The sequence below is a fragment of the Carcharodon carcharias genome, chromosome 10 (assembly GCF_017639515.1).
Source record: "Carcharodon carcharias isolate sCarCar2 chromosome 10, sCarCar2.pri, whole genome shotgun sequence".
NCBI lineage: Eukaryota > Metazoa > Chordata > Chondrichthyes > Lamniformes > Lamnidae > Carcharodon > Carcharodon carcharias.
In genome coordinates, this window is record NC_054476.1 from 158,195,989 (window position 1) to 158,219,461 (window position 23,473).

The 23,473-nt window shown below is 41.7% G+C and overlaps 1 protein-coding gene across 4 annotated transcripts in view; it reads right to left on the bottom strand.

Moving 5' to 3' along the window:
- Positions 1-23,473, bottom strand: part of tada2a (transcriptional adaptor 2A) — a 41,114-nt gene that overhangs the window by 10,515 nt on the left and 7,126 nt on the right. For all 4 annotated transcript variants that reach the window (XR_005944297.1, XM_041198417.1, XM_041198418.1 and 1 more), the window contains exons 5-11: positions 15,173-15,330; positions 14,305-14,393; positions 12,816-12,888; positions 12,184-12,247; positions 9,738-9,781; positions 5,979-6,089; positions 5,540-5,611 (exon numbers count right to left, since the gene is read on the bottom strand). Coding sequence is in view for 3 of the 4 variants with exons in the window: in XM_041198417.1 (XP_041054351.1) it covers positions 5,540-5,611; positions 5,979-6,089; positions 9,738-9,781; positions 12,184-12,247; positions 12,816-12,888; positions 14,305-14,393; positions 15,173-15,330 (611 nt within the window). In the remaining variant the exon portion in view is untranslated. The remainder of the gene's footprint in view (positions 1-5,539; positions 5,612-5,978; positions 6,090-9,737; positions 9,782-12,183; positions 12,248-12,815; positions 12,889-14,304; positions 14,394-15,172; positions 15,331-23,473) is intronic.

The following is a 23,473-nucleotide window of genomic DNA, read 5'->3' on the forward strand; positions in this document are numbered from 1 at the left end:
TAGCTTTTGAGGCGCCAACCCACCCCAAGTCTGACTGCACTGACTAATGTTGGGCATCTTCGCACGCCGGGTGGTCAAGCAGATAGTGACCATGCTTACAACAGCCTCAGTGGTTCATGAGAAGATGGGTTCTCCCCACAACATGGGCAGATGCCTGTGGGGCCCGACCCAATCTCCATTGAGCGGGGAGCCGATCCCCGCCATCATTTTACGTGGGCGGGCCAATTATACACTTCTTGTGCTGGGGGGGGGATTTCCCCCAAAAGCTTGAGTGCACTCTTTCATGCATGCGCACGAAAAAGCGCACATCTTCCTGGGGCTAAGTGCTGCCTCAGGGAGATTGCTGACACTTAAAGATTAAAAATAGAAATAATAAAAAAATCCTTAACATGTCCCCCTCATGTGACAATGTCTCAGGAGATGGGACATGTTCATAAATTACAGTAAAACTTTATTAAACTGTTTAAAACCCTGCATGAAACCTCATCCCACCGGGGGATGAGGTTTCATGTTTTCTCTAGTTCCCGCCGGGGCCGACCTGCCAACCTTAAGGTTGGACGGGTAGGTCCTTTAATTGTTTTAATGATCCTGTCAATGGCCTCAATTGACAGGTTGTCGGGCACACAGCTGATTTTGCTGTGCTCCTGCCTTCTTGAAAATTTAAACGGGGCGGGATGATGTCAGGGGTTCCACCCAACATCATCCCGTGTCATTTTACGCGTTGACGAGCGGGCCCCACCCCCTGCTCGCCAACGGCAAAATTCTGCCCCATGTGTTGGTCTTAAGTCACACATGATTAGTCTGGGGACAACTTGCAGGAAATGCAGCTAGGTGCATACTCAGAACTCCAACATATGTCCTATTCACGGTGAAGAGATTGTGGAAGGGGAGCCTCAAGGTCTTATGGCCAAGAGCCATCTGGTGCCCTCGATGCCGCACCTAGTTGCGCCTGCTTGCCATAGGAGCTAAGGCTATGTGTTTCTGAAAGCGATGGATGCAGAATGTGTCCAAGGTAGCCTTTGGAGGGGGTGGTGGGGTGGGGGGGCGGCAATATTGGGAGCTGCTGTACTATATTTTTGTGACCAATCAGCAGTAGCGTGGGGAGGAGGCCCTGAAGCTTGAAATGCACCATACGAGGTGTCGGTGAGGCTGGGGTGCAGCAGCCAGGTATTTGGAGGTCCACAGTCACATCCGCTTTGTCTTCCCACCATCCAAACCACTGATGATTGTTGGAATTGTTAACGTAGCAACACTGCTCATTCACAGACTGATAGAGTCAGAGATGTGGGTATTAGACAAAGGTCCCTCGGACCTTCGAAGATGCACGTGTCTAGCACCTTCCAAAGTCGCCTTATCCCATTTCTGACCACTATCCCCATGGCCTTGTATGCCATGGCATTGCAACTGCACATCCAAATACTTATTACATGTTAGGAGGGTTTCTGCATCCCACATTACTGGGTGCAAGAGTTCCTCATCACTTCACCTGTCAACCTCATGCCTCTTATCTTAAATAAATGCCACCAGGTTAGTCATCCCTCCGCCAAGGGGAAAAGTTGCTTTCTGTCCACCCTATCTATGCCCCTCATAATGTTATGAAGCTCAATAACGTCACCCCTCAATCTCCTGTGCTCCATGGCAAATATCTCCAGTCTATGCTATGTGTCCTCATAACTCCAACTGTCCTGCCCAGCATGCATCCTGGTCAACGACCTCTGCACTCTCTCTGCTCCAATCACATCTTTCCCATGAAGTGATCACAACTGCACGCAGAAGTGTAGCTGTGGCCTTGGCAGCGTTTTCTGCACTTGCAACATGACCTCCCTGTTCCTACATTCTATTCCTCGGCTAATAAAGGCAAGTAAGGCATTTACCTTCTTAAACGCCTTATGTACCTGTCCCACTACCTTAATGGACATGTCGACATGCCCAGCAAGGTCCCCCAATCCTCCTTACTTTCCACGGTCCTACCATTCCTCGTGTATTCCTGTACCTTGTTTGTCCTGCCCAAGTGCATCACCTCATACTTATCCACATAACATTCCATTTGGCATTCCTTAGGCCATCTGACCAGCCCGCCTGTAATGTTTGGGCCTCCTCCTATTTGCCACCTATGTGCGTCTCTTTAGGTTCTGGAAGGGTGAATGTATAATGAGCCTGGGGGAAAGGGATAAAGTGTGTCATTGTATGGACGCTAACTGATCCACTGTCCTTGTTGTTATTTTCAGCATCAGAGGCTGGTGACCAGGCTCCATTACAGATGCCCCCCCTCACACCTGAGGGCTGTGAACTGTCACCTGAGTCACACCATTTCTGCCAGGCAGGCACCAGCGCAGATACTAGCACATTGGTGGGAATTGCAACATCGGCTAGTGTCCCAGGGCACAGTGGAGAGGGCACTTCACAATCGCTGGAGGAGATGGCAGACACAGAATGTCAATGGTGCCAGCAGCCAGAGGGCTGTAGGGGGACCAGGCACATACTGAGTCGGGGCGTGACAATGTGCCTCTGGAGTCATCTGCGACGCAGCAGCTAAAGGAAATGCAGCCGGGTGTGCGGGAGCATCTGGGAGTGTTGCATGAGACCATGCTTCGCTTGGTGTCCGTGGTGGAGTCGTCCATACGAAGCATCACTGATGCAATGAGCCTCATGTCAGAGCGTCATGCTTCCACCATGGAGAGAGTGGCAACTCTCCTGGAGAGGGGCTTCCAGGAGAACAAGCAGCTTCTCCTGGGGTTACGCTCGGACCTGCAAGTCCTCACAGCACCAGTGGCCCAGCTGGTCATTGGCAATGTGGGAGATGGTCTGGGCACCATGTTTCCCAGCTCTGTGCCCATCCATCTATGGTGAGCAGGGAAGCCCGAAGCAACCTCACATCGGCGTAGCGCCTGCCTGTCATCTCTGCGGGCTCCCCTTAGAGCATTGCAGATGAGGGCAGCAGCTCCTCTGCCAGTGACCGTTGCATCCGTTGAGGCTGCGACGACTGGGGAGATGCCAGCTGTGGCACTGGCCACTCACTCTCAGGCGGGGCCAGCACAGGCTCCATGGGCCAGAGGACGTCCGCCAAGGTCATCAAGGCCACCAGGACAGCAGAGTCAGCAGGCTGTCTCAGAAGCCACTTCAAGCAACAGGGTGGCACCCATAAACATATGCATAAGGCACCTTAGGTACACTGCGGGCTTCTCACTGGTGCTTCTGTGTTGGCCCTAGATTAGGGAATTATTATTTCATCGCTGTTGTAAAAACGTTTTGCTTTCATTTTGTTGCACCATATCATGGATGAAATTAAATTTAGATGTGTTACCATGGCTGAGGGTGGCTCCTTTGGGTTGCATTTGTATGTTTTACAGACATGTCCTGAGTGTTTGAGTGGAAATTGAGGTTTATGTCCAAAGCCCTTAGTCACAGTTGAAGAAGTGGCAGATGTAGCACTTAAGTGCCACGTATGGAAGCACCAGGCAAGATTGATCCTCCTGATCCATTTGTGTGGAGCTAGCTAAAGGTTCGTAGGATTAAAGTCTCCTGGGTGTCCCTGCCTCCTTGGTGTGGTGCTAGATCAGCATTCAGACCCTCATCATTGCCCTGTGCTTCCTCATCCTCAGAATCAGTGCTGGACTCATCATGTGCAGCCTCATCCACTGTGTCAACATCTTCATCGTCCACTGCATCCCCCTTTCCAGCGCAAGATTGTGGAGAGCGCAGCATGCAACCACCATCACTGAGGCATGATCTGTGGGGTACTGGAGTGTGTCCCCTGAGCAGTTCAGGTATTGGAAGTGCATCTTGAGAAGACCGATGGCTCTCTCCACCACAGCCCTTGTGGAGGTGTGACTCCTATTGTAGCACTGTTGAGCTTCTGTTCTTGGATGCCAGAGAGGCGTCATGAGCCACCTTCTGAGGGGGTAGCCCTTGTCACCCAGCAGCCATCCATCAAGCTGAGCAGGAATACTGAGGAGCCCCGGCACCTGGGAGTGTCTGAAGATGTAGGAGTCATGGGAACTGCCTGGGTACCTTGCACAGACTTGTAGAATCAGCATCCTGTGGTCACACACTATCTGCACCAAGTGGAAGCCCTTCCTGTTGACGAAGGCACCGGGCTCACCTGCTGGCGCCTTGATGGCCACATGTGTACAGTCTACAGCACCCTGGACACGGGGGAAGCCAGCAATGGCTGCGAAGCCTCTGGCTCACTGTGCCTGACTTGCCTGGTCGCAGCGGAAGTGGATGAAGGTCAATGCCCGTATGAACAGAGCATCAGTGACCTGCTTGACACAAGTGTGGACAGCTGATTGGGAGACACCACAAAGATCATCCACTGAGCCCTGGAAGCATAGAAATGGAGGGCAACTGTGACCTTCAGAGCCACTGGCATGGGGTGTCCACCCACACAGTTAGGAGAGATCTTCAGGGCCAATCATCTGATAGATGTAGTGTACTGTCTCCCTTGACAGTTGGAGCCTCCTTCGGCACTGCATCTCAGTCACATTGAGGTAGCTGCTTCTCTGCCTGTATACCCTTGCAGCAGGATAGTGGCGTCTTCTGCGGCCCCTTCCACCTTGGACTACCTCTTGGCCCTGTGCCTCTTGTGCCTGGCCTCCCAAAGGTGGCTCCCCTGGAGGCTGATTGTGCACTCCTGGCCTCTTCCTCATTCTAGCCCTCCCCTCCTCCTCAGAGGAGCTGCCTCCAGTTGATACGTCTGAACCCATACCCAGGCTAAAGGGAGGCCTCCAGAAAGCTGCAGGCCTGGTAAAGATTCCTGACTGAAGAGGGCTGAACTGAAGGTTACAAGTACACAGAAAGCTGCTGGAATTCGTTCTGAACTGCTACAGATCACACATGCAAGTTTAAAAAACTTTCAGCAATAAATACTTCACAGACCAGATTGACAACCCCACTTATCCCGCCCGTGGATGAGTTTTATTAAAAAGCTGCTTACCCGCCTGCCTGTTGCGCCGAGCCGAAGAGCGCATGGGTGCCTGAAAATCGGCATCGACTGACGAGTCAAGGGCCTTAACTAGCCTGTGAATTAATGTCAGGCGCGCGTCACAGTTCATCGCGCCCCCGCCCAACGAAATATCGTGATGGCACGCGGTGACATCGGGACGCTCGCCAATGTCACCGTGCATCATTTTACACACTGACATGTGGGGCCCACCCCCTGCATGTCACCCTGAAAATTCTGCCCTTGGTCACTAGAGGAACAGCTACATCAGTAACAATCAGAAAGTGCTGAGGCCTTGATAAAAGTCTGAGTCAGATTTACATTTATATGGCTTCATTCTTCTTTTCTAATTTAAAGTTATTTTGAAAATGCTGTTATCCAGAACTAAAATTCATTGCAAAACTTTAATGTGCACATATTACGTACACAAGAGCACACTAAGATTATTTAATTGAATCAGATGCTTCAGCATTCATTGTTATAATACGGTATCTCTCTCTCTCTCTCCCTATCATTACACTTGTCTGACCTGTCACACTGACATTTACAAGCTTATGAAAAACCAGACTTATTAAACAGCTTTAGCAAACAACTCACCACGGAAAGTGAAGATTCCTGCCCTTCTGTATTCCTGCAACCGTTTGATCTCCTTCCGAAGTTCAAAATCCACTATGAGAAACAGACATGGTCAGAAAGGTCATTTTTAATTGAATTTGTGCAACTGTACCTCCTACCCCCAATGCTTAATATTTGGGGATTCAGGAACTAAACATAATTCTGAAAATGTGAAATTCTCCAATTCTGATCTTCAAAAAACAAAGTTATTGATGTGCATGTTAAGGTATTTAAAAGCCACAGAGATCACTATTTCATTTTTAGAAGATATTCAAGAAAGTCAAAAATATTAATTTAAAATAAAAATTAATAATTTTAAGTAACTAAATAATTTATATTTTAGCCTGTGATACGACTTTCATCTCAACTTCAAAAGGCTGCAAATATTGCAAAAAAGGAAAAAAATATGAATGTTGCATACAGGTATGGCTTTCAATAAATTTGTCATGCTCTGTAGGTCCCAGTAGTCTTGCAAAGTGTCTCATAGCTTCATAGAGATCCTGAACTTCTTTAGGATACCGTCTTTCAAGAACTGCAATTATAAAAGAGGGCATTTTTCAATATATTTTCCCCAACTGTTTTAGGGTGCAACTGTAATTAATCTCAGGTTAAACGTCATTACAATGCCCAATGCTTTTGCAAGCTGCCATGCACTAACTATTTCAAGACAGTCCAATGGTGCCTTCCCTAGGTACAGACCATGGCATTCATGAGCAATCAATATGTTTCAACGAGATCATGGCAAATCAATTGCTGGTGAGTGAATCATTGCCAAGGGAAATAGTTTTCTTCCCCCAATACCAGCTCATGACTTGTGGCACTGGCCAAGGGCAATAAAGAAAAAATGGCATTTCTCCTGATGCAACTTTTTCCAGTGCTTTTCTCTCAATATTTATCTCAACATTTGTTTTTCTTTCCTTTCTATCTTTCGCTGTACAATTCAGAGACTTAGCTATTGGTACATCTGAGTCTTAAACTCTTTTAAATTTTTCTTTCTACCACATCAAATATCTTACACTCTCAATACTCTTGTCACAGATGTTGTCCTTTTACTGATTTATTCAAATTCATCTTTTACCAAAAGGCCAGGTCAAGCAGAAAGATGACTGTTAGCAATTAATTGACAAAGGTAGGTATACATGTCAAGCACAGGCTGACAAAGCTCATTCGGGAGCAGTTGCAATCCACCCACAAAGGATCTCTCTCTCTTCACCCCTTCAATACCACCATTCTTCCCCACTAATGCATTTTTATCTTCATGCCCATCAATAGCATCTCTCCTTCCTTTTACCGACTTCCAACTAGATCTCATCCTCCCTCTTCTCAACTGGATCTCTCTCACTCCATCCAACAATAACATTAAAAGATGTTTCTTCATACAAGATCTGAATATACTCAATTTGCATTAAGCTTCATTAAAACTGTAAATGTTGAATCTATTAGAATATACTGAAATTTATTAAAAGCATTAAGTTACTTAAGTGAATAAATCATCCTTATTTTCGCCAGTTTTCCTCAGAAAATAAACACATTGAAAGTAATTAGAACTTTTTAAAATTGGCAGATGAAGAAATTTAATTGACAAGGCTTGTTCACTGAATACCTATATTATATATAATTTTCTAATGCTTTTAGGGAAGGTTTTTAAAAAAAACTTGTTATTTTTTCTGATTGCTTTAGGATATTTTGCTGGTACTTTGTTATAATGTAGACAGGAACCTGCAACTCATGTTCAGTGCTGCAGGGTTATACAGAATGCTGAAAGTGATCTGTGTTTTACATGGAGCCGTACTTCAATGTTCAGTTTATGGCAATGAGAAACCGTAATATATCCGTTTGTTGTTTTTAATTTAATCTGATTTCTGTTACCGCTGTTACTGAATAAGCTAAAGCCAAATAGGAACCTTAGTAAGGTATAAATTACATTAATTATTAATTGTTCAGTCAGCATCTGTAAAGAGAAAGATAGGTTATGACATTCTGATGAAGGCTGTACACTCTGTCAGTTGCTGACTCGTGTATTTCTAGCATTTTCTGCTTTTAAAAATACATCTTTTAGTATACAAATGGCCAAACACATTAAAGTCATGGGAATGGAATGTGCAAGGAAAATTGGTATCCAATTTTTAGTCTATTACTTGTGCGTTGACCATAGCTTCTAAACCATTTTTAGCTCAGCAACTCACTTTCATAATAACAGATTGACTTGCATGAAGCCCATTCATTATTACTGGCTTTGAAAAAATAAATTCTCATTTCAGATTATCAAATACTGATACTCTTCCCCCAACACTAGTGACATCAGTACCATCAAAATCTGTCTAATCTGTAAAATTCAGCTCCCCTAATTCTGTGGCAGGGTTAATATTAAAGAGGGAACCAGAATACAATTGAATTTAGATAAAAGTGGGTCTACTGAGCGACACATGTTCAACAAGTTACATTTATATAGCACCTTTAACACAGAAAAATGCCCCAAGGCATTTCAGAGGCATAATCAGACCAAAATAATGCTAAGCCTAAGAAGCAGATATTAGGAGGGGTGACCAAAAGCTTGGTCAAAGAGGTGGGTTTTAAGGAAGAGGAAGGCGAAGGGGCAGAGAGAACTAGGAAATCCAGAGAGTAGGGTCTACATGACTGAAGGTACAGCTGACAATGGTGAGTGGGCGGTTTTAGGGCTGAAGGAGGTTACAAGAAATAGGGATAGACAAGTCATTTTAATTGAAAATTTTGGAGCCTGGGGGCCAATATGGATCAGCAAGAGCAGGAGTGATGGGTGAATGGGTCTTGGTGCAGGATAGGATACGGGCAGTAGTAATTTGGATGAACTGCAGTTCAGAGTGTGGAGGATGACAAGTTGGCCAGAAAGAATACTGGAATAATTGAGTCTGGATGTGACAAGTCATGGGTGAGAGTTATGCCATCGCCTGCCATAAGGGCAGGAGAGGAAACATAGGTTATAGAAGTACAAGCAGGTGCTCTTCCAAACTACCACTGCAAAAACAAGCACAAACAATTTCCAAATATGAACCCACTGCTTTGTATACGGAAGTTTGACTTAGAGAGACCTTTTGAACGTTCATTGGGTGGTCACATATAAAGTTACAGTCCAATGCTTCTAAAAGGAATACTTTAGAAAAGTTTAATTTCAGGGAACAGTGGTTAGCACTGCTGCTTCACAGCTCCAGGGACATGGGTTCGATCTTGACCTCGGGTATCTGTCTGTGTGGGGTTTGTATGTTCCCCCGTGTCTGCATGGGTTTCTGCCGTGTGCTCCGGTAAATTGTCCCCCAGTGTGTGCGCATGTGAGTGTGTATCCTGTAATGGACTGGCGTCCTGTCCTGGGTGTTCGCCTAGTGCCCATTGCCTGTTGGGGCAGGCTCCAACTTCCACGGCCCTGAATTGGATGAAGCAGTTCTGGATAAGTGAGAATATGATATAGCTGGTGCTTATAGCTAAGTTACTGAGGGACAGATACAGATTAGCAACTGATATTTGTTGATGTCCTAAAGATTTAAATTTCCAGTAATTCTGCTATCAATTTTTTAGATTGATGTAAAATGAAGTGTGTAAAAGGGGCAACTAGAGGCAAAAACCTGATAAGAATAATGTAATTTTAGAGAATTTAAATTGCTTTATCCCTTCGTTTATTTTGATTATAAAGCTAACATTTCACATACCTAGATTATTTCAACATCACGTGAAGGGTCTTTGACAACAACTGTCTATAGCTAAAAGTCTTCTTGCCAGCACAATGACTAAGGGAATTATCAGCATAAAAGGATTAGGCTGCAATAAAGTTGACAACTTTATTACAGACCCAGTTTGCACACTAATTTCCTGCACAATATGCTTGAATCATTCCTTTAAGTAGAATTAATGAAGCAACACAATACAAGAACATTCTGTAGGAACTGCATTCACAATTTGGGCTCAAAAACCTAAAGCCTAAGTACATCACAACCTGCTAGAGGCAAACACTTACCAGCAGCAAGTGAATCACTGATATTTGATGTGCTTCTGCACTAACAATGTAGACATCTGTAATTAATATTTATACTTTTCTGCGAGGAGGAAACCTTTGAAAAGGTACAGCTCTGCACGACGCACAACTCCCCATGAGACCTATAACAATATAAACTTGCCTTTCTTTGGCAATCTAGACATTGTTAATACTTACTCTGAAATTTTCTGAGGTTAATCAGGCCATGGTCTCTCAAAATTCTGTGGAGAGAGTGAAATTCTCTTGTCACTTATTTTCTAAGTTACTGGTAGAATCAAATCACTTCTAGATTAAGAGTGTCATCGGTTTTAACAATAGAAGTGCCCTGCTTTTTACATTTATAATTATGAGAAATAACAGTAAGAATGGCATATACAAGGCCTCAGAAATGTGGGAAATTATAGATGTGAACACATGGCTTGCCACTTCATGGTGTGCACTGGTATTCAAACACACACAACTACACTAATAACTTTCAGAAAATTGGCCTTTATAGAGATAAAATATTCTCCAGCTGTCGTGGTGAGCCATAGGGTGGAAGTACACAGATTCTCCCAGCTGTACCATAGGAGCTGTGTAGAGGTCATTTACTTTACTGTGGTGCTTGTGGGGGAGGGGAGTTTGAACATAAAACGGATAACCTATTTCATAGTTACTACCGAAAGTAATATCATGCAATACTCCAAACTGAATCCCATGAATTTCATGCACAATATGATATGCTGCTTGAGAAATATAATTTTGCACAATAGTCTCTGGAAATCGATTTATATTACTTTTAAATGTTTTGGAGCATTACATTATTATTAAAATCAATGACTCCATGTAACTGTGTGTTAACCTAGAAGCTCTGGAAATGTCCTTTTCTGAGCACAACGGAGGAAGAGTTCAGGAATTATAGTGCACTGGTTTCTCAATGAATGAATAGCAGTAAAAAGCATGGTACAGTCATAGATAGAACAATACATTGGTACATCACAGTTGGACAGTGCTGAGGCATTCCTTCAAATAGCTCCCTACATTACATGTCAGAAATACTTCATTTGCTGTGAAGCAGTTTGTAATATCCGGAGGTCAGAAAGGCACAATGTAAGTTCATTCTCCCTTTCTAACTGGTCCACTCTTAAGCAACAACTTGCATTTATGTGACATCTTCAGCATTGTAAGTATGGTAAGATGCTTTAGAAAAGGATGTTGGACAGTGGTCAAAGATCCCAGGTGGTTGCAAAAGCTGAACCCTTGATCTCGGTAATTGATGGGTGGATGGCAAAATGCAGATGTGAGGCTGGATTGCTCCTCACAAAGCAGAAAGACAAAAAATAATCAGGAGGTTACTCTCTTGGTTGAGAAAAAGCACAAATTATGGAACTGGAATTTATGGGGTAGGGGGTAGAAATATAAAAGTTAGCTGCAGCACAACCTGTTTTGTCCAGTTTGGTAAATAGATTGACACCAGTTGCGCAACAATTCAAGTTTTTAAAAATGTCAACTGAGATTTAAATGCAGACAACAAAAGGAGATGCTGTGACATCAATTTCAGGTTGTCAGCACTGTAAAGTCTACTCTAGCTGTCACGGACAAAAAATCAGTTTTACAGCTTGTTATTTTTCTGTCTAGACTGTTTAATTCTAAGTCCAAGGAGCTATCTTTTAGTTTCCATTAAAGATGTCCAGTGGCGTTGGTGTATAATGGGCCAAAACTGCTGTGGAGGGGCAATCACCGTTGGATTTCCATTCTGCTCCTTTTTGCCTACCTTAGCCTGGAGCTGCACATTTGTCACCTGGACTTCCGGGCCTACTGAGAAATGTTCAGCACAGTTGCTCCTGGAGGCCTTCAGTGCAGTGCAGGATCGTCGGGAGAAGTGAAGCTGCACCCCCTTTTCATGGCACTAGCTGACTAAGCTGGTAAGTTTAAATGTCCCAGCCACTGAAAGGTGAGAAGGCAAGTGTGTAAGGTAAGCGGGTGAGGATGGGAGGGGGGAGGGGGGGAGGGAGGGAGGGAATGGTGGTGGTGGTTGGGTCAGGAGGGTAGTCGGATGGTCAGGGGGTGTAGTCGGGTGATCTGGTCTCCGACTTTAAATTGGAGGTACGGAGGGTTTCAGACATAGGGCCCAATGGAAATCGAAACTTCCTGGGCAATTCCCGTGCACTTCTGAGGGGTCCTCTAGTACATCTTACAGGCTATCTCCTGGGTATGACCCCCTAGGGAATGGAAGATTTGGGCCAATAAAGATCATGGCCATATCACCACAGTTCTGGCAAACTATCAATACATGGTTAGTCATGGATACAGTTCTGGAAAATCACACCCAGCAAGACTTCTCTGTGTATTTTATAATGTATATATTTCCACTTTTAAAATGCAATGTTATCATTACGTTAGCACTACAGACGTGTGTAGTCTCATGGGCCAGTACACAGCACAATAAACCTTGTAATGCAACACAAACAATTTCAAGCTCAATATCACTGATAAATGGAGGAAGATGAAATAGCAACAAGGTAAAAACAAACAGGAAAACAGATTCATTTCGAATTTTGGGGGTATTTGAAAACGATTTTGGAAAAATAAAAACTGAAAAAAACTCTGTATGAAAGGTCAAATGAAGTCAGTAGGAACTCACTTTTTTCTTCGCTGTCTCTCTTTTAATCTGGAATGATAGATGTCAACCACTGCGAGTTTCAAAGCTGTTCAAACAAATTGCAAAAATATAAAAATGATGCATGGGTTAACTTAAGCACACAACAACATCTAATCACTGGATTAAAAAATAAAGCACTGAACTTCAAAATAAAATCGAAGAAAAAAAAGAGTGAAAGGCTCTTTTTAAGCAGTTTCTTGTGAGACATATTTGGGTAAATCCATTTCAATATGTTCCAGCAATGAGGGAGTCACAAGCAGGTGCGTTACATTGATAGTATTTGGAGTGCATTACAATGAGAGGAAAATATGACACTGACTGATGGGTAAATGGCTCTGACGCAAAGAAATGCTGCCCTTCTTATAATTCCTCAGTAACCAGAAACATTTTGTTTGCAATACAGGCTGTTTGCTGAGTTAAATCCAATACTAACATGAAAGATTTCTGGAATAATTTACACAAAAATGGCCAATTTACAATAGCATATTACCACAACAAACAGGAGAATTAGAAAATTTTAATTGCATGAAGGAAGAAACATCAAGCATACAGTTAGCTTTGTAAACCCTGTCAAAAGGTAACAAAAAGGTGCTTTTGGCAATCAAAAAACTTACCATGCAAAATATCAGAGTCATCTTCTACAAAATCAATATCCCTCAAGTCCCATTCTGCGTAATTGTCAAATTCCTATATAAGAAATATGCATCAATTTCAATATAGCTCACATACTTTTTCTTAGATTTTTGCAAACAAAAATGCAATGTGAAAAATAGAGGAGCAATTGCTGCAATATTCATTGGCAGGTAGCTGGTCAGCTGACGAGTAAACATTCGACAAGGTAAACCCACTAATTCCGTGATCCACAGGGACCTGTGCTCAATGCTGTCACCTTGACTTTTCAAAACCGCCCCAGTAACAACATGAGGGAATGACTAATTTACCCTAATTACTATTCCAAAACCAAAGATATTGGCACACTTTACCACCACGGTGCAAACATTAAACATTATAACCAGGCACCACCATATGACAATATGCCACATTGCATCCAAATGCAAGGGGGGGGGGGGGGGGGGGGGGGGGGGGGGGGGGGGGGGCGAAGAGAGACGGAGAACACAAAACATGACCAACTTGGGCAAGACATAATCCAAATAAAAGATGCATATAATAGACAAGTCAATTAGCCAACTAGCTATTTTCAATTGAACAAGCCCTCTCTAATTAACTTTCAGCTATTCTAAAATGATTATTTGGACTGCATGAGTACCATGGATACCAATTGTCAACACCACTGAAAGCTTTTTTACTTGCAGGACTAAAGTAAATATTTAGTGATTGTGCAGAATAAGCCATTTGTACAATGATCTTACAGAAAGTTACACATTATGTGGAGTTTACAGCACAAACAGACCATTTGGCCCAACTTTTCTATGTTGGTGTTTATGCTTTTTTATTTATTCATTCAGGGTGCGGGCGTCATTGGTAAGACCAGCATTTATTTCTTATCCCGAACTGAGCGTGAGAAGGTGGGACGGAGGCAACTGAGTACCTCCCTAAGCCATTTCAGAAGGCAGTGGATCTGGAGTCATATCAACCAGACCAGGAAAGAACCTAAGGAACATTAGTAAATCAGTTAAGATTCTTATGACAATCCAGTAGTTTCACAAATCAACATTGCTGATACTAGTTTTTTTTTTATCCCAAATGTATTTAATTAACTGAATTTAAATCCCCCAACTGTCAGTGGGATCTGAATTCACCTCTCAATTATTAATCCAGGTCTCTGGACTACTAGCCCAATAACATAACCAGTAACTAACCCAACTTGGTGCTTCGTGCTTCATACATATCACCTCCCGAGCTACTCGAATCCTATCAGTATACCCTTCTATTCCTATTTCCCTCAAGTACTTACATAGTTTCCCATTAAATGCATCTATTCTATTTGCCTCAACTACTCCATGTGGTAACAAGTTCCACATTCCAAACAGTCCCTGCGTTTAGTTCTTGTTTCTTATTATTTATAAATGGTTACATTTGTTCTACTCTTTTAACATTGATTTGTGAATTTATTCTACGATCCAAGTAAGATAGACAACTTACTTCAACAAAGTCTGCTCGTGCTGGCATGTATCCGGCCATATCCCTCGATACTGCAGAATCAAATGCTGGTCTGGGTGGATCATCACAAGCTGTGATCGATTGGGGAAACAAGTGAAAGATTTATTTTATGGTAGTGGAGTTTCATTTTAAATAGAAAACCAAAAATTCTCAATGCAAGAAAATGGGCCATAAGATTCTCTTCCCACCCCCAGAAATTCAAGCAAGGCTTTTTGATGGAAGGTTTACACCTGAAACATTAACCCCGTTTTCCCTTTCAAATGTTGATTGACCTTCTGCACACTCCTAGCATTTTGTCTTTTATTTCAGATTTGCATACTTTTTATTTTAACAAAAGCTGCATCAGAAGTAGTTTGGCTAAGACATATTTTGGTACAAGATTAAGAGATTTTTGATAGTTATAAGAAATATGTACTAGCCTCTAGTGGCTATTACTTCTTTGAAGACAAATGCTTCAATGCATTATATTCACAGATTAACAGTCAGTAGCAACAGGCTATTCAAGTTGGTGGGCATCACAGTCAAACCTGATCAAGTCAGCAGCTGACATTACCCCAAGAACAAGAAGCTCGATAAACTTGCCCCTTTCAATAACCCAGAACATCAAAGCTGACTGCAGTATTCCTATTGGCTCCAGGAAGAGGACAACAGCTCAACAGATACTGAGGGTCAAGCCTGAGATCTTCCTGGTCTACGTAGCTCAATTACTCATGGGATAAGCTTAATGAGCCATCAGAGGAGATCCATTAGCCTTTTCAAAGGCCAACTGCAATTCCGTCACTTGGGACATCGTCTTCCAGTTAGGTTTTTACCCAATACTTTTAGAATTTCAACGTTAATGAATACTCACATCTAAACGTGATTGCTGTATCAAGGTCTTTGGTTTCTTCAGACCGCTTCAAACTCAGTAAAGTGGAAGAAAACAGTGGATTGTTAACGAAATGTTTCATATAGTGTTTCTCACAATCTTCCTTGGATTTTGTACGCATCTGGTTGGCTACATCTTGCCTTCAAAAGAGAGTTTTTTTAAAATGGTGGTTAACAGATGTATTGTTCATTTCTCCAGTACATAACTAAATAATAAACTGAGTTACTGGCCAAATGCACACTCCCGACCTAGCCAGGCATAAATAGACGTGCGATGACTTCAGTCGAGGGCCCCAATGTCATCGCGTAGTCTTGCAATATTTTGCTCGGTAGGTGTGCTGCTCCTGTGCCCCCGCAGACAATTAAAAGGCTTATTAAAGCCATTAAAAAGGTAATTAATTTCAAATTTACACTGCCCATCTGACCTAACGGTTGGAGAGCATGCCAAAATACCAAGCGGCTTTTGCACTTTTTAGGAACTCTCGTCCGTGGGTGGGTTGAGGTTTCCTAAAGCAAATAATAAAAATTTCATACTTGAATTAAAAACATGTCCCTGCTCATGTGACAGTGTCACATGACAAGTTTTATGACATTTTTATTTTTCTTAAAACAGCGCTTCATCTCCCTGAGGCAGCTCCATGCCTCAGGGAGACTCAAGTGCTGTTTTGTGCGCATGTGTGAAATTCATGCTCAGCCTGCTCGCACTCCTCCCCCTGTCCACACAGGCAGTACTGAGCGCTGCCACTCACGTTCCACACTGTGTGGGCCTTAATTGCATAAAATCATGGTGCGGTGCCAATCGTGGGCTGCTGTTGTCTTCCCGACTGCCCCCACCGAGCACCCCCACCAAGGGTAAAATGCTGCCCTAGGAGATATTTGTTCCAGTGAATTGGGCGAATGGGAGGATGTGACAGAGGCAGGTGAACAAATAGTGTTGACTTTTGCGACAAAAAAGTTCATGAGCTCCATGCACTTGTTATTGGGGGTGAGAGTGCAGGAGGCATGCGTTTAGGTGAAGGTCAACTCTTTCCCATCACACAAAAGTTTCAACTTCTGGACAAAAACATTATAACTCAGCCATTTCATAACAAAGATAACTGCCCAGTAACTACCAGACATGCATATAAACTTAATGAACAAAAGCCTTGAATCCAATCAATTCCAGTGTGTTCAACAGTAAATCTATTATTTACACTAGACACTATTGCCATTTTAATCAGTTATAAGCACGGATTTGGCATTAATTGTTAATTGTATTCTTCAGTCCCATTTAGTATACTGAACTTCTTGTGGTTATTATTTTATATATTTTCAAATGTTTTATCTGAATGCGAAATTCTTTGTAAATTTAGCTGTTTGAAGACTGGGCAGAGTGCAGGTCCTACAGAGCAATAGTAATCAGTTACAGGTCACATATTATCCAGCTATGGGACCTATTAAAGTGGAGGGCTGAGAATTGCTGAATCCTGCAACTGCTCAAATAGTATATGTTATGGATGCTTTAAATAAAATGTGCTATGTACAACATCTTAGTCACAGTATCTACATGACCAAAAATTCTGTATGCGTGCACAATAAACTTAAATATATCCTCCAGGAGTTTGGAGTTTTCTTTCCAGCAAACTACATCGCAGGCAAGAATAAGCTTTAACAGATGTCTCAACAAGAATGGCTGATGAATAAAATGAATAGAATGAATTATGGGCAGTTTGTGTGGAGATATTTACACCTTACTATTACAAACAACACATTCTATTTACTGCATTACTACGTATTGAATGATTAAAAATGTGTAATGGGGTACTTTTGGCGGGTAGGGGGGCGGGGAGAAGGGGGTGTGGGAAGAGGTAACTTCAGGAGAAAAATTAGTGTGTGCATAAAAGCAAGACTTTTCATTTTTATAGTGACCTTTTCAAAACATATCTTTTATATTGACCGATAGCAATCAAATTGGTGTCTTTCTTCTCTTCCCGTCCCCGCACACCCCCTTCCCCTCACCAAAACCACATATGGCAGGTACTTGACACAAAAAACTTGTTTATTTTCTATTTAATGTAGACTAGTTATAAAAAATCTGTCAACCCAAGATGGAATTTTAATATCACAGCATCTGGATAAAGTCAATAAAGCAAATTTATTTCAATCTTTAATAACTTTCCTTTAAAATACTGTTACTCTGTATTTATGCTGTCACTATTGCTTTACAATGTACTAGCTTCAGTAAACAGATCATACCTAAATTTCAGAATGGAATTAGACTAGCAAGGAAGTGAAGATCCAAACTGAAAATTGTACATTTAGTTATGTTAGTCTTTTCCTTTTTGTTTTTTTTTGTGGTCAATGCAAGATGTCATGATGTGGAAAAGAATATGCGATCTTTTAGGTACAGAGAGTTCAAATAAAGCACGCCAGACATGGAATAAAATATTATCTACTCTGCCACAGCAATTAATATTAATCATAACCTTAGAAGAGCCTTTATCAGCATGAATTATTCATCTCATCTGCCATTTAACATTATGGCCCCTCAGAGCATAACTGCTGATTGGTACTAAATTTTGGGCCATTTTGAGTTGTGACTCATCCAGGAGGAAACTAGGTTGAGCCCACCCAAACTTTATTTTACAACAGCAAACATTGAAGACATTCACATAATCAGTAAGAGGTGAAAGGACATTGTGATAAATTCACAGTAACCCATTCCCAGAATGAGAATTTCTGTGAAATATCCTACAGTTAAGTCCACATTAAGTTGGTAATCGCTGTTTTAGTATTGGAAACAAACAAACACTCTTCACTTGAATAATGATCAGAATGTGGAACACACTTCCACAAAAAAAGTTGAGGTAAATAGAATAGATGCATTTAAGGGAAAACTAGATGAGTACAAGATGGAGAAGGAATAGGATATGTTGACAGGATGAGATGAAATAAGGTAGGAAGAGGCTCATCTGGGGCATGAACCAGTTGTGGCAAATGCTGTGTTGTACATTTTACGGACATAGTACTCCAGAACCACTACTAAATATTTCTAAAGTTTTTCAATAAAATACTTCACTTGATGATTATAATATACCAAACATGGCCTCTTCCTCATATATGTTGCAATAAGTTCTTAAAGGCCTCAATAAATATGACAATCGTATTAAAGTCTCAAATACCTTTGCTTTATTATTATAGTTCATAGCAAATTTGAACTTTAGACACCAGAAGTCTGCTAACTGTTTGATGGACCTGCTAAAATGGTTATTTTAGTGCTATAGGAATGTATTGTTCCTGTCAGGCAATTTGCCAGTAATCTTCTCCAAACCATCTTGGCAGAGAATTCAGAAGTCCATTGTCTTAAAGGGTCAGTGTGTGAAGAACAGGCAAGATAGGGATTGAACCCAGGAGTTCACCAACCTAAGGCATTGATTAAGGCAATAGAGAAGTTATGGTTGATAGTCTCGGAGATTGAGAAAAGTTAATGCATCGAGTCCTTAGCACAAAGACTGTGGCTATGACTTTGTTTCCTTGCAATAGGGGGGAAAACGGAATCCTGATTGAAGGGTTCAACTAAACTGTGGGAGGGATCAGCATGCATTTGGGAGGTAGCAACATAGTTCTCTGGAGAGGAATGGAGGAGTCGAAGTGAGGCCGTGGATTGCAAGGACAGAGGAGGCAAGGGTATTTCTTTTTTCAGAAAGAAGTGCTAAATGCAGCTTTGCTAGGAAGGTGATCTGAAAACTATAAAACCAGCTAGCCTGGAGGTCAGAAGTTGAGTGGGAGTCAAGGGAGCAGGAGGTGGATTGCATGGACTGGGCTGAACTTAGAGAGAGCATCGTGGGTGGGTTTGGGGGAAGATGGAGGAAGAATAAAAGAGGAACAGGGCTTAGTGGGGAGGATGTTTCATTTGTTGGGCTAGGAATGTTGGGGAAGGAAACAGTTAACTCAAAAGGAGGAGTTCAATTGGCAATTATCAATTAACTAGCTTAGTACCCATTTGAATGTATGAAAAAGAAAACAGGTGAGGCGAGTTCTCTGTAGAGTTTTATAGACCAAAAATAAAACTCTGTCGGAAGAAACCAGTCTTAGTCTTTATCTTTATTTCAAGCAAGTATGTTGACTATATCTGTGGTGGCAGAGGATGGTTCCTGCTTTTAAGTAAAAGATAGGAAACTAAGCTTTCTTCAGCCAAAAGACTGTATTTGGAGTTAACTTTGAGAAGAGTGGTTTGGATTAACTTTGGAGAATGGCTGAATCAAAATGTAGAGTTTTGGGGTGTGATTATTTTGAGAGTAAGCCCTATAAGCAATGGAAGAATTAAGTAAATATATGGATACTGGTTACATCCTTGCTGAAGAAAAAACAAGAAATGGCCTTGGCACTTTTGTTACCATACAAAGCAAAATAAAGTGCAAAGTATTTTTGGAATTGGGGGCCTGAGCATTTGAACACAGATGAAGGCTTGGAAGCGTTATTAGATTTTATGGATAAGATCTATCAGAAGAATAACTTTTGAAGTGTGGTCAGATTTTGACAAATTTAGAAAGTTGGAGGATAGTTCCATCGAAGATTACATAATAGAATTCAGTAAACTATATGCAAGATTGCAAAAGTTCCATCTAGAAATTCCTCAACTAGTGCTGGCATTTAAGTTACTTGACTGTGCCAAGGAATTGAATATGGACAGACTTCTAGTTTTGACGGGAGTTAAATTGGCAGAAAAAACACTGTCAGAACTGATGTCAGAATCGCAAAAAAATTCCTTGGAAAACACTCCTTTTTGGCAGCGCTCACGGCGCAGATGGGTCATTTGGCGGTAAGGCAGAAAATGGAGGATACAATGTTAATGGGATGGTGAGATCATCTAAAAACAGGGCACAGGTATCAGTATGAAAGAAGATTTGTAACTAGAAACTATGAGGACAGAACCATCTTTGACAGTTATGGCAGGAGAAAAGAAATGGGGAAATTACAACAAAAGGATGAACCCCAGAAATGCCCAGGGTATGGTCAATCTGTGTTTTAGATGCGATTCCAAATACTATAAGCAATGAACTGTCCTAAATGATATAATGTGTTTGAAATTAAACATGAGAGAGAAGACTTAGAAGAAGATGGAGATATTGACTAAAGGCAGGTATTAGTTACAAGAAGTTTCAGCCCAGTGATGAATGTCTTGGCTGCAGAGTCCTTCAACTGTGCGGTGCTAGATTCTGGAAGCATGTCCACAGTCTGTGGAATAGACTGGTTAAAATGCTACCTGGAGTCCTTAAATGACAAAGTTGGAATAAGGTTAAGGAATTTGAGAGTTCCACCCCTGGATTTGGAGATGATAATACCCTAAAATCTTTAAAAAGGGTAGTGATTCCCTGTAAGATAGCTGGAGTCAATCATTCCATTAGTACAGACAGTGTCTAGCAAAATACCATTACCCTGTTGAGCAGGCCATCAATGATAAAAGCACAAATGAAGCTGGACATGGAGAACGACAAGGCTATTGTATTTGGAAAACTTGTGGGTTTGCGATTTACACAATCTGGACATTATTAATGAAACCTAACTTTTCTACTAAGGAGATTAAAGAAGTGTTATTAGCCTCAGGGGATAGGAATTTAGAAGACAAAAAGCTAATTGTGTTAAAATTGCATCAGCAATTTGCCCACCCTTCTTTGCAAAAATTAAAAATTTTGCTAAGGGGTGGAGAGTACATTAAACTTTATGGAGGAGATAAGCGATAGATGTGATATGTAAGAAATACAGAAGGACACTGTTGCAGCCCATAGTGAGTCTACCCCTAGTGAGGGATTTCAATGACGTTGTGGTGATGGATTTAAAGGTGTGGGATGAAGAAAAAAAACATTTTTTATTTTACAATCCATAGATTTGGCCACAAGGTTTAGCCAGGCAACAATCATACACAGCAATGAAAAGAAAATAATTGTGGATCTGGTAATGGAAAAGTGGTTAGGGACTAGATTGTGACCACTGGCAAAATTCCTCACTGATAATGCAGGGAACTTGCTAACTATGAGTTTCGGGATATGTGCTAAAACATGAATATAATTATGAATACAGCAGCAGAAAGCCATTTTAGTAACAGTGTGAGAAAGAAATCACCCAGTGATAGATGAGGTGCTTTGTGAAATACTGTCAGACCAAGTGTAAATTAACATCAGCTCTAGCATAGGCTGTCCATGCCAAGAGTTTACTGCAGATAATTGGGGGCTATAGTCCATATCAGTTGGTTTTTGGTAGAAACCCAAAAATTCCTTCAGTCCTGAGGGAACTTCAATTATCTCTATCTTTTTCTGAGCACTTAAATGCACTACATGTGGGTAGAAGAGAGTTTCTTAAAGAATTCAGTGAGCTCTAAGACACAATGAATGACCATCAGAAACTATTTTTAATCAGGGAGACGTGGTATACTACAAAAGAGAAGGACTTAACGAGTGGAATGGCCCAGGAAAGGTTATAGATAAAGATGGTAAAACCGTCATTTTACAGCATGGGAACCAGATTTTTCGGGTACACTCAGAGGATTACAAATTTGCAAGTCTGGGAAGGGTTGAGAGAAGGGATGAGGAACCATGTACTTCTCGTACCCATATGTTGCATGATTGTGAGGACCAGTTGCTGAGATTGAGGATATCTGAAGATGGACACAGTAATTTGGATGAACAAGATGAGGCTATTTGTCCCAGGGGACAACTGCCAAAAGCTGGCACTAAAGTTAAATACTTGCCAGAAAGGGCTAATCATTGGAGGGATACAACGATTTTAGGCAGAGCAGGGAAGGCCACAGGAAAATATAAAAACTAGTTTAACATATAAGAGAAAGTGTAGGAGGTTAGGCCTATGGATTGGGAACATGAAGTACAAATATGGAAGGCATGGAAATGTAGTGTCAGTTCAGACAGTGGGTCTGGGAGTGAATGTGCCTCTAGGAAGAAGTCATGAACAGTTGAAAGAACATCTATAAATAGAGGCAGATCAAGCAGTAACAGTCTGGAAGGTGACAGAAGGCAAGATAGAGGACATAGTTTAAGGTCAAGGAATATGGCACAGACTAGTAATGCTACAAGGAGCAGGAGCCCTTGTGATCGAAAAGTCTTAGTAGCTTCAAACAAATTAGGCGAAACAGCAAGAATTACATGGTTGGAAAGAATTTGGGGTATGCACAGGTGCTGGATAGGGGACAACCAGTTCCATCTCATAGATGGATATGCACGGAAAAGGTGCTTCCTGATGGGATTTATAAAATTAAAGCCAGACTAGTGGCACAAGGTTTTGAAGAAAAATTGGGTGACTGGGATATAAGAGCAGATTCACCTACAGCAGGAAAAGTTACTCTGAAGATCATCTTGGCTGTTAGCTACAAATGCTTGGGAATGCAAGTAAATTGATATTAAAGCTGCCTTTTTGCAGGGACCACCAACTTCAAAGGCAAGTTTTTCTCTGCTCACCGAAAGAGGCGCAAATGCAGAAGAACACTCTGCAGTGTTCTTCTAAATAAATGTGTACACTGTTTAAATTATGCCTCCAGAGTTTGATATTTCTCAATGAGGTCAGTTTTGTTAAAGTTGGGCTGCCCTCAGTTGGAAACAGGCCTGGTAATGTTTTATTGGCACCTTGGAGGGAAACTTGCTGGCATCTTTGCATGTAGATGATTTTTTTGTGGGGTGGTAGTAGCAGCAGCTAATTTGAAACGGTTGTCATTGATGGACTCAGGACGGAGTTTAAAATTAGAAGTCAGGCTTCTGGTGCGTTTAAATACATTGGATTGGAGATCAGGCAGAGCAGATCTCATCATTTTACATCAGCAATCCTACTTAGAGCATGTCAATCCCATTGCAATTAGTAGGTAGGGCCTCCCAGAAAGATACAGCGGCTTCTGAAACGGAAAAAGAGGAAGCCAGAAGTCTAATTGGGCAACTCAATTGGCAAGGCAAACAATCAAGGCTGGACATCAGTTTTGCAGTTTTGGAATTGAGCACTAAAATGAATGATCGAGGCTGAAGGAATCATTCCAGCAAACAAAACATTGGCAAAATTAAAAATGGATCAATGTGTTTTGAGTGCTCTTAGAAAAATGAAACTGTGTTTAGTAGCGTGTCTTATGCAAATCTATGATCAATTTGAGTGTGGGAGGATTTATAATATTTCTGGTGGGATGACTAAAGAAAAATGTTGCCCTTTGGCATGGGAAGTGAAAGGAAACAGTTGTAAAAAGTACATTTGGCAGCAGAGACTCTCACTCTTGTTGAGGTGGTAGATATGGCCCTCTTCATATTAAAGATGC